The sequence below is a fragment of the Centropristis striata genome, chromosome 7 (assembly GCF_030273125.1).
Source record: "Centropristis striata isolate RG_2023a ecotype Rhode Island chromosome 7, C.striata_1.0, whole genome shotgun sequence".
NCBI lineage: Eukaryota > Metazoa > Chordata > Actinopteri > Perciformes > Serranidae > Centropristis > Centropristis striata.
Window position 1 is genome coordinate 37477425 of NC_081523.1, and position 15710 is coordinate 37493134.

General features: G+C 34.1%; 1 protein-coding gene across 1 annotated transcript in view; it reads left to right on the forward strand.

The window, feature by feature from the left end:
• abcb9 (ATP-binding cassette, sub-family B (MDR/TAP), member 9) overlaps nt 1–14916 on the forward strand; it is a 33827-nt gene extending 18911 nt beyond the window's left edge. Inside the window, exons 7-13 of the mRNA XM_059336424.1 lie at nt 982–1179; nt 2936–3064; nt 3153–3341; nt 6327–6500; nt 8116–8275; nt 10981–11117; nt 13859–14916. Of these exons, the coding sequence (XP_059192407.1) occupies nt 982–1179; nt 2936–3064; nt 3153–3341; nt 6327–6500; nt 8116–8275; nt 10981–11117; nt 13859–14176 (1305 nt within the window). The 3' untranslated portion in view covers nt 14177–14916. The remainder of the gene's footprint in view (nt 1–981; nt 1180–2935; nt 3065–3152; nt 3342–6326; nt 6501–8115; nt 8276–10980; nt 11118–13858) is intronic.
• Nucleotides 14917–15710: the final 794 nt, after the last annotated feature.

Below are 15710 nucleotides of genomic sequence, written 5' to 3' on the forward strand. Positions count from 1 at the left end.
TGGTTTAAATACTAATCCAGCATCACAACAACACTGAAGGAGCCTCAGTAGAGACTTATAAGGAGCAGTCACAACGACCAAGGGAAATTATTTCTTTATCCTTTAGAATCAATTTAAATTCACGGATTGTGATCAATTCAGACATTCCTTTTGCAAACTGTTCCACGATAAAGGGGCGTAACTAAAAGCTTTCTGACCTAACTCAGTTCTCACTCTTGGCTCCAGCATCTGGACAATGATTTGTGATTGTAGACCATATTTAGTTTTGTTTCAACACATATATGCACATAGGTAAGAGGGAAGCAGCCCAAGAATACATTTATAGATAAAAACTAACCAACGAGAGCCTGCGAACTTACAAAGACGGCATTTCAGCCGTGGCATACAGAGAACAATAATGTGTATGATTTCCCAGGCCAATAATGAAATTGTATGTGTTTTTTATATTTTTTTTAATATATTTTTATTGATTCACAGTTGCAGTAAACAGTACAATCGAAGAGACATATTTTCATTTTCTTATATAACCCAACACCCATTCCACTCCCCCCAGAGAGCCTTACATCGTTTTATTAATAGGTTAATACACCAGATCAGTTAAGACAACAGTGTGTAGAAAAAAATATCAATAATAAAAATAAATATATATATATATATATACACACACACACACACACATACATAAAATATATATAAAATAAAATAATTAAAAAATAAAAAGATAAACCATACATATATATATATATATATATATATATATATACACATACACACCTACATATACAAAAAAATATATATATAAGAAAATACATATCGACATATATACACACACCCTTACAAACAAATATACACACCTATCCATATAAAACATAGTGTAACATAGGTTGTTTGTTTGCTGCCTGCACTGAAATTGTTTGTGTTGATCATTTTATTTGCAGACAGCATTAAATTAACTTCTTTGTATTGTACTGTTCCTTTCAGAAATTGACCAAAGAGGTGCAAACAACCCTTGCAGAAGCCAATAAAGTTGCAGAGGAAACCATCTCCTCCATGAGAACCGTACGGAGCTTCGCCAATGAGAGCGGGGAGGCCGAGGCCTACTACGCCAAGCTGTTGGCCATGTTTCAGCTCAACAAGAAACAAGCCCTGGCCTACGCTGGTTACATGTGGTGCAGTTGTGTAGGTATCAGCAGTCGCCCCATCAGCTGAAGGTGTCAAGCTCTAAATCTGTTTTGTAAAATATAATAATGATACCTGTATGTACCAAGGTTATTATAGTTCACGAAAACTAACGAATTAACGAAAACTAGAATTGAAAAAACATTTTCGTTAACTGAAATAAAAATAAAAAAGATAACTAACTGAAACTGTATTTTGTGGTTACAAAACTAACTAAAATTATAGTGAAAATGTCCTTAGTTTTCGTCTTTGTCAACTTTTTTCATACATAAACCTTTTTGGTTGATATGAAATCTATTTCATCTATCTGGTTTTATGACTTAATAAACTTATTGGGGCTGAGATGTATCAGACCAATGAAATAAAGGAAACATTTATTGTGACCTTATTGAATCTCGCACCCAACAAAAATAAAAATAAAACTAACACTAAAACTAATAAAACTTAAATTAAAACTAAGCTTTTTCCAAAAAAATAAAAACTAATTAAAACTAGCAAACTCACTCTAAAAACTAACTAAAATTATAGCTAAAATGTTCTTAGTTTTTTAATCTTTGGTTTTGATTTGGTTTTACTGATTTGACTTAATAAACTTATTGGAGCTGACATGGATAAGCCAAAGGAAATAAAGGAAACATTTATTGGGACCTTTTTGAATCTCGCACCCAATAAAAAAAACCCTAAAACTAATAAAAACTTGAAAAGAATTGAAATAAAAATATAAACGAGAGATTTTTTAAAACGATAACTAACTGAAACTGTATTTTGTGGTTACAAAACAAACTAAAATTATAGTGAAAATGTCCTTCGTTTTCGTCTTTGTCAACTTTTTTCATACGTAAACCTTTTTGGTCGATATGAAATCTATTTCAACTATCTGGTTTTATGACTTAATAAACTTATTGGGGCTGAGATGGATCAGACAAAGGAAATAAAGGAAACATTTTTTGTGGCTTTTTTGAATCTGGCACCCAACAAATGCCCCATTACAAAAAAACGAAAACTAATAAAAACTAAACTATAACTAAGCATTTTCCAAAAAAATAAAAACTAATTAAAACTAGCAAACTCACTCTAAAAACTAACTAAAATTATAGCTAAAATGTCCTTAGTTTTTATCTTTGTCAACTTTTTTCATACATAAACCTTTTTGGTTGATATGAAATCTATTTCATCTATCTGGTTTTATGACTTAATAAACTTATTGGGGCTGAGATGGATCAGACAAAGGAAATAAAGGAAACATTTATTGGGACCATTTTGAATCTCGCACCCAAGAAAAAAAAACTAACACTAAAACTAATAAAACCTAAATTTAAACTAAGCATTTTCCAAAAAATAAAAACTAATTAAAACTAGCAAACTCACTCTAAAAACTAACTAAAATTATAGCTAAAATGTTCTTAGTTTTTTTATCTTTGGTTTTGATTTGGTTTTACTGATTTGACTTAATAAACTTATTGGAGTTGACATGGATAAGCCAAAGGAAATAAAGGAAACATTTATTGGGACCTTTTTGAATCTCGCACCCAATAAAAAAAAACCTAAAACTAATAAAAAATAAATTAAAACTAAGCATTTTCCACCAAAAAAAAACTAATTCAAACTAGCAAACTCACTCTAAAAACTAACTAAAACTAACTGAATGAAAAAACGAAATAAATAATAAGAAATAAAACTAATGAAAAAACTATTATAACCTTGGTATGTACCTGTATAGTGTGGCCATTAATAGGCTCTGTGTGTATTTCTCCAGATCTCAGAGCTTGCTTTGGAGGTTGCCGTCCTCTACTATGGTTGCCACCTTGTAGTGACCAATCAGATGACTGGTGGCGCCCTGATAGCTTTTTTCATTTATGTGCTGGAACTGGGAGATTGTCTTGAGGTATTTCATCAGTTTTTATTCAACTTCTCATGATGCAGGTACGAAGACACTAATGCCTTTAACTGAAGTCGTGTGGTTTCTCTTACAGAGTATTGCATCAGTGTACACAGGCCTGATGCAGGGGGTTGGAGCTGCTGAGAAAGTTTTCGAGTACCTGGACAGGGAACCCAAACACCCAGCTGATGGCACAGACGCTCCAGACACTTGCACTGGTGTGGTTGAATTTAAAGACATCACATTTGCCTACCCAACACGCCCGGAGACTAATATTCTTAAGGTTGGTTCTGAAAGATCTTCATTGTTGATACATTTTCAGTAACTCTTCAACCTATTAACAACTCTAAGGGGGTCATGTCACTTCCAGTTTACTCATGTATTAATTAATGTAAACCAGGGGTGTCAACATGCATACCGAGGCCCAGAACTGGCCAGCCAAGGGTCCAATCCGGCCCACTAGACCAGTAGTTCTCTACCTTTTTGAGTGGCAACCCCCAATTTAACCTGCATGTTGTCCGCTCACTGAACACTATCTCACAGTTCAGATCATACAAACTCAGTTGATACGACGAATTTTGGACAAATAATGAAGCAGACAACAACTAAAACATCTCTCTGTCTGTGCATTCATATATTTTTTATATTTTATTGTTACTTTTAATCTAAGTCCTTTGCTATAAGTTTAAAGGTCCATTCTGACTGTTACACACTCAGCTTCAATACAGAGACACAAAGTTACCCAAAAAAGAATCAAATTGACCACAAAATGACAAAATGATCAAAAAGAGACACAAAATGACCAAAAAATGACCAAAAAATTAAGCAAAAAAGGACTCAAATTGACCACAAAATGACAAAAAATTACCACAAAAAGACACAAAATAACCAAAAAAGAAACAAAATGACCAAAAAAACACAAAATGACCAAAAGGGAAACAAAATGACCAAAAAAAGACACACATTTATCACAAAATGATCAAAAAAAGACACAAAATGACCAAAAAAGACACAAAATGACCAAAAAAAGGACACAAAATGACAAAAAAAAAGACAAAATGACAAAAAAAAAAACCACAAAATGACCAAAAAAGGGACATTAAATGACCAAAAAGACTAAAACACATTAACACATGAACACTTTAACACAGTGGAGACAGAGCTGACTTCCAAAATGATTTGGCGACCCCCAGAAATCATCTCGCGACCCCAATTGGGGCCAGGACCCCAATGTTGAGAATAGCTGCACCCGACCAGTGGTTCTCAACCTTTTTTCAGTGATGTTCCCCCTGTGAAATATTTTTTCAGCCAAGTACCCCCTAACCAGGGCAAAGCATTTTTGGTTGAAAAAAAAAAAAAGAGTTAAAAACAGAGCGCTGTGTCACCAGTGTCTGATTTATTAAACTTTGGAACTGATAAACACATACAAAATTCAAACATTTAAAAAAAAAAAAAATTTCAAACATTTTAAATGTTAATAATCCATGACTAAATTTATTGAAAATATTTCTCATCACTAAAATGTAGTGATTCAAACTAATGTAGTAAAAACAGTGAGCATATAACCATTTAAAACTACAACTGCTACGCTTCAACCACGACTCCATCTTTGAGTTTTTAGGTGATTGACAGGTGATGCCAGGTGATTGACAGGTTGGGTCCAACCATCCTGGTTTGGGGGACACTCTGGGTTTTTAGGATCAGGAAATTGAATAGCCTACTGAATATAAAATTCATTTTATGAACTTATACTTGTATTTTCCTAAAATATTTATTAAATAATTATTTTTAAAGGATTTTTGCAGGAATGCTACTTTTTAAATGTATATTTTAAAATTTGAGAACCACTGCTCGAGATTACTTAAAATGACAGAGAAGTCTAAAACAATAAAATGCACTGATATTCCTGTTTGTCCACTGGGTGTCGCACTCTTCTAATAAGATTGACAGGATGCTCTCTTATAGATCCTGTATGCTTATGAACCTTACACAACAATGCCAAGCACAGGTTCTGGCTTTCAAGGAAGAAAAAGTCAAGTAAATTGCTGCTTTAGATGCTTTTCCAACCTGTTCTTAAAACAGTAAATCCTTATTGTGGTCATATTTAAATATATTGAACATTGTCTAGAATATTGTCATTCATCAGCTTTTAAAATACAAAAGAGCATGTAAAAGACATCTAACTTGCCATGTTATTTAATGCTGCTGTGTGTTTCTGTGCTCCATCTTTTGATATAAACTTATAATATGATTGAATATTCCAAGAATTATTTAAATATGTTGTTTTTGATAAAAACAGATCATTATTTCCATTTTGCTTCTCATACTTTATGAAGAAAAAAAGTTTTTGTATTATTACATAGCTAACTACTTGGCTAAGTAGCTTGCTGAGCTAACTATTTAGCCAAGAAGTTAGCTACCGGTAAGTAGATAGCTTAGCAAGCTACTTAGCTAAATACTTAGCCAAGGAGTTAGCTAGGTAGTTAGCTTAGCAAGTTACTTAGCTAATTACTTAGCCAAGAAGTTAGCTAGGTAGTTAGCTTAGCAAGTTACTTAGCTAACTACTAATCAAAGAAATTAGCTAAGTAGTTAGCTTAGTAAGCTAATTAGCTAAAATATGGATATGGATCATTTTTTAACCATGTTGTGCATTTGAGGAGTAGTGACACAAAAAGGGATTTTTTTTTTCAAAAATGAATAAAGGAAAACATAAAAATTAGGATGTATGATGATCAAAAACAAACTAATTGAGGAAAACCTGGAATACTGAATGATGAAAATAATTTATTGCAAAGTTAAAGAACATAAAAAATCTGTAATAACTTCCACTTTAGAAGGTGTAATGTGGTGATGCCATCATTAGACTCTGCCATGTAGAACTAGAAAAAAACGTTTTCAGATATAGAAATATAAAGATTTTCCTTTATTCACAAACCCACTTTTTTAATTTTATTATCTGACCACACTAAACAAGTTAAAAAAGAAAAAAATATTTACCAGACCTTTTCACCTATTTTTAGCACTAGTTTAAAAAATAAAAAAATGAGAGGGCCACGAGGACAAATAACAAATACATTTCCACAAAGTTGGTGGATGTTTCTGTCTAATAAATGCCCTCACAACGGTCAGGATGGAAGAAAAAGGGGTGGGGGTGGTCAATTTTGTTTTATTTATTCATATGTGTCAACCTCAACTTTTTCAGTCTGAGTTTTGAAGCTTAGAAAAACAAATCTTTTCCTGTTGAACAAATCCTTTCCGTGTTTTGCAGGGAGTATCATTCACTCTGCGGCCTGGGGAGGTGACCGCCCTTGTTGGACCTTCAGGCAGTGGAAAGAGCTCCTGTGTGAGTCTACTGGAAAACTTCTACCTTCCTCAGCAAGGCCAGGTGCTGCTGGATGGAAGGCCTGTTCACACCCTCAAGCATGACTACCTCCACTCCAAGGTCAGTCTATATCTGGGGTGGGCAACCTGTGGCTCTGGGGCCACATGAGGCCCTTCAGGCCTTCTGCAGTGGCTCCATGTGACTGTGAAAAAAAAATTATACCAAATGAAATGTCTTTTCTATTCTCTTTACATGTACATTTTCATTGATGTTGGTGTAGGCCCAAAGCAATTTGTATTCCTGAATTATAAAAATGTGTTGCTTATATAAGGCATTACATTTTATGTTATTTTTACATTTTAGTCAACTAAAATATGACCATAGAGTAATAAAGTCTACGGCTCGACATCTTAACCTCTGAATGTTGCCAACATCAAGCCTAGTTTTGAGTTTTTCCTTCAATTCCAAATCTCCTGAGATATTTCTGGTGTCCAGCTTCTCATTTGCACTTGGGTCCTGGCTGCATTCTGACAAAATCATACTAATAAATGCTCATTATTGTTTATTGTCAATTGTTAAAAGGATCCCCATCAGCTGTCACCAAAATGGGACGAGCTAGTCTTCCTGAGGTCCAAAAAAATAAAGAGAAAACACAAAACAGAGTAGAGAGAAAACACAAAACAGAATACAGAGAAAACACATGCAAACACATTAAAAACAGTTACAGTGAAAGGCAGAGTTATTGGTTATCATAGATTTCATAGTCGACAGGTATCTATGTTACTTATAATGAGGGAACACGTCCCCCAGTGCAACAGTGTGGCTCACGGATGTGTTTTTAATAGTTTTTGGGCAACAACAGAACTCATTGTCACAGGGGGAGAAGCAGGGCTCAATGATAAGGAAGGCCTGATTCCCTGGGGCAAGTAAAATTCCATGTTGGGGTAGAAGAGATGCAGTACTTATCACTTAGTGCAAGGAAATGGTGGTGGGTTAAGATTAATTTTATGAGAGGAAGAGCAAGCAAGAAAAAAAAATGCAGAAGAAGACACAAAATGACTAAAAAAGACACAAAATGACTAAAAAAGACACAAAATGGCCAAAAAAGACACAAAACGACTAAAAAAGACACAAAATGGCCAAAAAAGACATAAAATGACTTACAAAGACACAAAATGACTAAAAAAATACACAAAATGACCAAAATTAAACATTAAACACAAATAAAATCGAGTCCCACTAGAATAAAAACCAGAGTTGATGACAGGATCACACACAATCACAAGATCACATTTATGTTGGTTTTTCTTTGTTTCTTTTTGGTTCAAAATGTTGATCCAGTAAGTCAGAATAAAAAAAATCAATTATTATCAGGTCATAAAGGTGAAAAAAAATACCAACATGGCATTTAAACATGTTTTAGTGGTGTATACAGGCAGGATGAAAATTATTAAGAAATGGACAAAATACTCCAAGACTCCATAGAGTTAAATTGCTGTTTTTTTTTAGAACTGCTCATAAATAGGATAATTTGTATCTAATTTATAAGTAAAAATTGACTGCAAGTCGATTTCTCACCTGCTTGCCGTCTTGGAAAGTGAAAAAAGACATTAATGTTGAACCCTGATAGGATATCTCAGACTTTCTACACATTATACTTGTTCCTAGAATGAATTGAATGTTGGTTAAGGTCTTTCACACATAAAACCATCCATGTGTTATTTTGTTTCTGCAGGTCGGTCTTGTGAGCCAAGAGCCTGTGCTGTTTGCACGGACGGTGAAGGAGAACATCACCTACGGGCTGACTGGCGTCCCCATGGAGGCTGTGGTGCAGGCTGCCACCAAGGCTAACGCTCATGACTTCATCACCTCCCTCCCCACAGGCTACGAGAGCAGTGAGTACCTGCTCTTGGTTCTCTGGGTGATTCTCATGAACATGGTGCAGCTCATAGCAAACATCCAAGAGCATTGAATACATATTTTCTTTGACCCTTTATAACATATACAATCTAAAGTCACTGTTTAATATGAATTTATAATCTATTTGAAATGTTTTCATGTATTTTCTGACATTTTTAGAGACGCTGTGAGCAAAATTAATTAAAAAAATGTATTGAGCATGATAGTGTTTTGAAAGTAAAAAAAAAAGATTCAAAATCACATTTTATGTTGGACTAAACAAGACACAAAATGACCAAAAAAGACACAAAATGACCAAAAAAAGACACAAAATGACAAAAAAAGGAGACAAAATGACTAAAAATAGACACAAAATGACAAAAAGACACAAAATGACAAAAAAAGACACAAAATGACCAAAAAAAGACACAAAATGACCAAAAAAAGACTAAAAAAGACACAAAATGACAAAAAAAAAGACACAAAATGACCAAAAAAAGACACAAAATGACCAAAAAAAGACACAACAAAAGACACAAAATGACCAAAATTGTTACGCTAAACACACAAGACACAAATAAAATCGAGTCCCACTAGAATAAAAACCAGACTTGATGACAGGATCACACACAATCACAAGATCACATTTATGTACTTTGTTTCTTTTTGGTTCAAAATGTTGATCCAGTAAGTCAGAATAAAAAATCTATTATTATCAGGTCATATAGGTGAGGTTGTGCCGTAACTCATTTTTAAATGGAAATAAAAAAAACAGCGAAAGGTTTTTTGTTTTTGTTTCACTTTGGCAAACACTTAAATATGCTCAAGGGTAGTGGGTATCACCAAAATGTTTTTTGTTAAAATGTACACATATTTTAATTCAAACAATTCTATCTCTAATTGATAGGGAAATTATTATCTAGATAGTGATTGAGTAAAAATGTGAGCTAAAATTATATTAAGACTAAAATATACCATTACTTTATAATATTAAGTCTAAAATACACAAATCGTTGAATAGAGCTGTTAAACACTTTTAAATACACTTATAACAAAATTTGCCTCAAACAACCCCACTCAATTTGAAAATGTTTATTCACTGAAAACTGAATATAAAAGCTGAAAGAAGACATTTTTCATTTTCTGACATTTTTAGAGACACTGTGAGCAAAAATTAATTACTGTAACACATTTTTAAATAGAAAAAAAAAAACAACGAAAGGTTTTTTTTTCTTCTTTTGCAAGCATTTAAATATGCTCAAGGGTAGCTGGTGTCACCAAAATGTAATTTTATTAAAATATACACATATTTTAATTCAAACAATTCTATCATTACCGTAACATTTCATTATTTTTTCTCATCAATTTTCATTCAGATTTTGTTCTTTATACATAGTTAAAAACCATTATATTGGATTATACATAGCATTATGTTGAGACGTGAATTAACTGAATCATGAGTTAATTACACAAATTATTTTCACTGTCATTATTATTGTAAGATAGGACACTTCCACTTTGGAATAAATTGAAAAATTAGATTTGTAAAAGTCATATGAATGCCCTCTCATGCTGGAGTGTTAAAATTAATTACATTAAAGGACACATAGTGGTAATGAAAAAGATATGTAACCTAGGACACGCAGTCATTATTATAATGTCATCATAATAAAAACAACCGCTAGTATTATTTATATAGAGGGGCTGATTTGTTTTTCTACAATAACATGTGTACTCTACTTGATATATATATATATATATATATATATATAGTATTAATACTATTTATTATAAGAATTAGACTGTGAATAAAGCCCTCATAGTCATGTTTACTGCGCTGGTCTCCTACTATAAATCTAACAGTTAGTTTTAAGGCACAATGGGACTAAACATACTACTGATAACTATTCTGCCATACAAAGTCTAACTGCAGTAACTACGCAAAAAGGTAAAATTGAGAAAAACTGCTTTAAAGTTTTTTTTAAAAGATTTTTACTCGGCCAGCCAAATGGGTTATATGTAAGGTGATATGACACTTATTTCTACATGAATTGTCGATGTAATTTTTATACTAAAAAATCATGATGATTTATTTGACCTTTGACCCCAAAAATGTAGTTGCTGCACTCTGGTTTTGCTGTAAAAGGTTCTGATGGTAAAGCAAACACAGAGTGCAGTAACTACAATGTTGTTGTCTTCTTTCAGCTTTTATATTTAGTTTTCACTGAATAAACATTTTCAAATTGATTTTGTTATAAATTTATTTAAAAGTTCTCTCTATTCAAAGGTGTTTTAGACTTAATATTATAAAGTAACGCAATATTTTAGTCTTAATATAATTGTATCACTTTTTTACTTAATCACTATGTAGATAATAAGGTCCCTATTAAATAAACTTATAATTTCTATTCATCTTATCTTCACTATTCAACACAATGAAGAAATACAAGGTTATCACAGTCAAAACAGCTTTGGTTTTGAGTTGGATTTTGTAGTTACTGCAATTTTTATATCATTATTTCTCTCAAATAAAGCAAAATTGAAAACTAAAACTTTGTCACAAGATAAAACATACATCAACTAGTTCATTTTTAAACTCAATTTTGACCAAAATAGTAGTTACTGCAGTTAGACTTTGTAGGGTAGCACAATACATATTGTTTTGTAAAAAGCTGAATTATTCCTCATCATTATTCCCCAGGCGTTGGAGAGAAAGGCACCCAGTTGTCAGGGGGGCAGAAACAAAGGGTGGCCATTGCAAGAGCTCTCATCCGCAACCCTCACGTTCTCATCCTGGACGAGGCGACCAGCGCCCTCGACGCAGAGAGCGAACACCTCGTAAGTGCAAGGCTAAGTCTACTTCTTTTTTTATATACACTACTGGTCAAAAGTTTTAGAACACCACAATTTTTCTATTTTTTTAATGAAATTCAAGCAGTTCAAGTCAAATGAACAGCTAGGAAGGGTACAAAGGTAAGTGGTGAACTGCCAGAGGTAAATAAAAAAAGGTAAGCTTAACCAAAACTGAAAAACAATGTACATTTCAGAATTATACAAAAAGGTCTTTTAAATTGAACAAGAAATGGGTTAAAAACTTAAAGCAGTTCTGCAAAAATGGAGGTTGATCAAGCCTTGAAAGTTGCTAAGTTGCTACCAATTCCTACAGGTGTCCCAACTTTTCTTGATCACTTACAACCTACAAGTTGCTCCACATTTAAGGGAACTTCTGCAACAGAGTTGGGAGGAACTTTATGAAGAGTATTTCCATTGAGTGTGTTCAGCTGTTCTATCTGTTAAGGTGCTACTTCAATGAGTCAAAAGTTTACATTTTTTTGATTCTACGATTTATTTTTTTAACTTCAATTGTTCATTTGTTATATGCATTAATTTCAGAGTACACTGAGACATTAAACTGCATCATTTTCAATAAAATTCTGGAAAAGTTGGAGTGTTCTAAAACTTTTGACCAGTAGTGTATATATAATTATCTTTTCATTAGGAAATTTCACAACAATTGACAAGTACAAATGGATTTACACTTGTTAGTATCAAAATTGTACAGAGCCAAGGGTTTTGTATCAATAGCTTCTTGTTCCAAATGTTCATTGTCCATTCCCTTTTAATAATATGAATATGTATATATCAGAAATGGACAAAATAGTCCAAGACTCCATAGAGTTAAATTGCTGTTTTTTTGAGAACTGCTCATAAATAGGATAATTTGTATCTAATTTCTAAGTAAAAATTGACTGCAAGTCGATTTCTGACCAGCTTGCATCTTGGGAAGTGAAAAAAGACATTAATGTTGAACCCTGATAGGATATCTCAGACTTTTGCTACACATTATACTTGTTCCTAGAATGAATTGATTGTTGGTTAAGGTCACACATAAAACCATCCATATGTTATTTTGTCTTTTAATAATATGAATATGTAAAGAAAAAACAAACACATACAATTTAACTATTTACATCCAGAGGGGTATGGAGGTAAAAAGTAAATACAAAACATGAATAAATAAATATAAATGTCTGTAGCAGTTGGGCATCATTCAGTTGTATTCATGTCTCTGAGATACAGTGGGAAATAAGTCAACTTTTTAATGTTTCAGAGAGTTGCTTGTACTGTTCTCATCAGAGTTATGAAACAGTAAGCTAAACTAATTTCTCCAAAAATCTCCTCCAATGATCAGGCTGTTTGAAGTACTTGGCTGGATTTTAATGAAGAAAAGGTAAAACTGAAAATAAACAAATAATACAGACAATATTAACCATTTGCATGAGTCAAATATACCTTAAAACATGTTAAATCCTCCTAAACAAATATACAAATACAAATAAACATACTCACTGGCAATGCCACAATAATAAAGCAGGATGAGGATTGTTGCTCTACCAGATAACAAAGCAGGACTCCTCTAACGGTAAGGAGATCGGAGAGTCACCAAAATAAAAGTCACCTCTTCAAAATAAAAGCTCTTTAATTTCTACCAACTGTTACATGACATTGCTGAGTAGGGATGGGTACCGAATTCGGTACTTTTATAGGTACCGACCGAATTCCGTCGGTACTACCGTGTACCGATTCATGTAAAATCAAACGGTACCATGTTTCGGTACCTCAACGCCGTTAACTTTAAACTGATCATTGATTTCAACCTTTTCATTTAACGTCTTTGATTAACAAGCGTGCTGACGATCGCACTATTTTTTATTTTTTTTTATTTACCTCCTCGTCTGGTCCTGTCTGCTCACCGCGGCCACTAGCCACTAGCTGTTGCACTCTTCCAACCCGGCGCAGAGACCAACAGCCGGCTCTCGGCCTGCTAGCCGCCAGCTGCTATCTCTCCAATGTCTCTACCCGGGCTTGGCCTTCGTCTGCCTCCAGATTGGACCTTCCTTAGTCCGTTTGCTCTCTCCATTCTTCTGTAGACCAGTCATTAACAGCTAGCAGCTAGCTGCTGCATCTCTGGTCCTCCGCTAATACTCCGCTCTTCAACTCAGGAATATTACCTGCCACTTTACTCCAAACTGCCTCGCTGAAATTAAATCCCTCGGACTCCTGCGTCATCCTCGATATGTGCACAGAGCAGCCTGACTCAACTTTGTTTATTCCAACCATGCCCACAATACTGTCTGACCGGTGCTGCGCCGTACAGCTACGACGTCATCACAACAAATCACACGTGCACTTGCAACCTTTTTGTTTTTCTCCTCCGTGCTTTGCCACCTGAGAGCTCCTCTGCATTCTTTGATAACACTGCAACCTTCATGTTACAAAATGCACGTTCGCTCAACAATAAAGCACTGCTCATCCTGGATTTTATATTGTTTGGATATATTTTTTAAAGTTTATATTTTGAGAAATAAATTGAAAAAATTAGATTTTATTATTAAACAAATTAACATTTATTACCACATAAACAAACGCAAAAGTCCCGAAAATTGGTACCGTTGAGTACCGGTACCGATTCCCAGGTACCGGGTATCGGTACCGTATCGGTTCAAATGTGAAAGGTACCCATCCCTATTGCTGAGTCATATTTGTTATAATTTTGTTATCTCTGCTATCTACTGCAGGTTCAGAAGGCTCTCAATGACATCATGCATGAGCACACAGTGCTGGTGATCGCTCATCGGCTCAGCACCGTGGAAAAGGCCGACAACATCATTGTTATCGACAAGGGCCTCGTGGTCGAACAGGGCTCGCACAGCCAGCTGATGGCCAGTGAGGGGCTCTACTACAAGCTGGTGCAGAGGCAGGTCCTCGGCATCGAGACGGGGGCAGAGGTCCTCAACCCACCGGAGAAACTCGACTGGAAGGATTGTGTAAGACAGCGGAGAAGTCTGAGCAACAGCAGCAGCGTCAGTGACACTGAGCCCAGTCTGCGCTACTGAGAGTGAACTGCAGTGTTGGGATGAAATGGGAAATCAGACTGCTGGATGTTTTTGAAGGTTAATAGCATTCTTGAAACTTCTGGGTTTGAAACCAAGTAGGCCATTACACCTGTTTCGTGCAATATTCCACAGCAGCTAAGTTTAAAGGGATAGGTTGGTTTTTTGAAGTGGGGTTGTTTGATGCACTTCTCCATAGTCGGTGTACCTTCAGTGCAAAAAAGGTGTCTAAAAACAAGATAAAAACACTAAATCTGAGGGATCGATCTTGCTGCATGGACAGATAATTTCACTTGACAAGATTTCTTAAATTAAGATTGTTAAATCTAGAAATTAGCATGTTGAACGCTTAAAATAAGAAATTAACTCTTGAAACAAGATAAATTAAAGCTGGCCCGAGCAGAGTGCACTGACAATTATTAGATAAGTAGTTAGCTTAGCAAGCTACTTAGCCAAGAAGTTAGCTAAGTAGTTAGCTTAGCAAGCTACTTAGCCAAGAAGTTAGCTAAGTAGTTAGCTTAGCAAGCTACTTAGCTAAAAAATGGATATGGGTTATTTTTGACCCATGTTGTGCATCTAGAAATAAGCATGTTGAACACTTGAAATAAGAAATGAACTCTTAAAACGAGATATATTATCTAACACTTCTAAATCTAAAGTTTTTTTTTATCTTGGTAAGAAACAATAATTGTCAGGTCACTCTGCTCGGGCCAGTTCATCACTGCTTGCAGCTTTAATTTATCTTGTTTTAAGAATTAATTTCTTATTTTAAGCGTGAAACATGCTTAGTTCTAGATTTAACCCTTTGATGCACAACATGGGTCTAAAGTGACCCGATAGAGATTTTATGTTCTATATCTTTGCAATAAATTATTTTCATCATTCAGTATTCCAGGTTTTCCTCAAATAGCTTTTGATCATCATACATCCTAATTTTGTGTGTTCCTTTATTCATTTTTTAATAAAAATCCCTTTTTGTGTCACTACGCTTCTAATGCACAACATGGGTCAAAAATTACCCATATCCATTTTTTTTAGCTAAGTAGCTTGCTAAGCTAATTACTTAGCTAACTTCTTGGCTAAGTATTTAGCAAAGTAGCTTGCTAAGCTAAATACATAGCTAACTTCTTGGCTAAGTAGCTTGCTAAGCTAACTACTTAGCTAACTTCTTGGTAGTTAGCTTAGCAAGCTACTTAGCCAAGTAGTTAACTATGTAATAATACAAAAACTTTTTTCTTCATAAAGTATCAGAGGCAAAATGAAAATAATGATCTGTTGTTATCAAAAACAACATATTTAAAGAATACTTGGAATATTCAATCATAAAATAAGTTGATATCAAAAGACAGAGCACAGAAACACACAGCAACATTAAATAACATGGGGAATGAATGAGGGTCATTTGACCCATGTTGTGCATTAAATGGAGTGTCAATATGTTGTGCATCAAAGGGTTAATAATCTTAATTTAAGAAATCTTGTCAAGTGAAATTATCTGTCCATGTATTTCCCTCAGATTTGGTGTTTTTATCTTGTT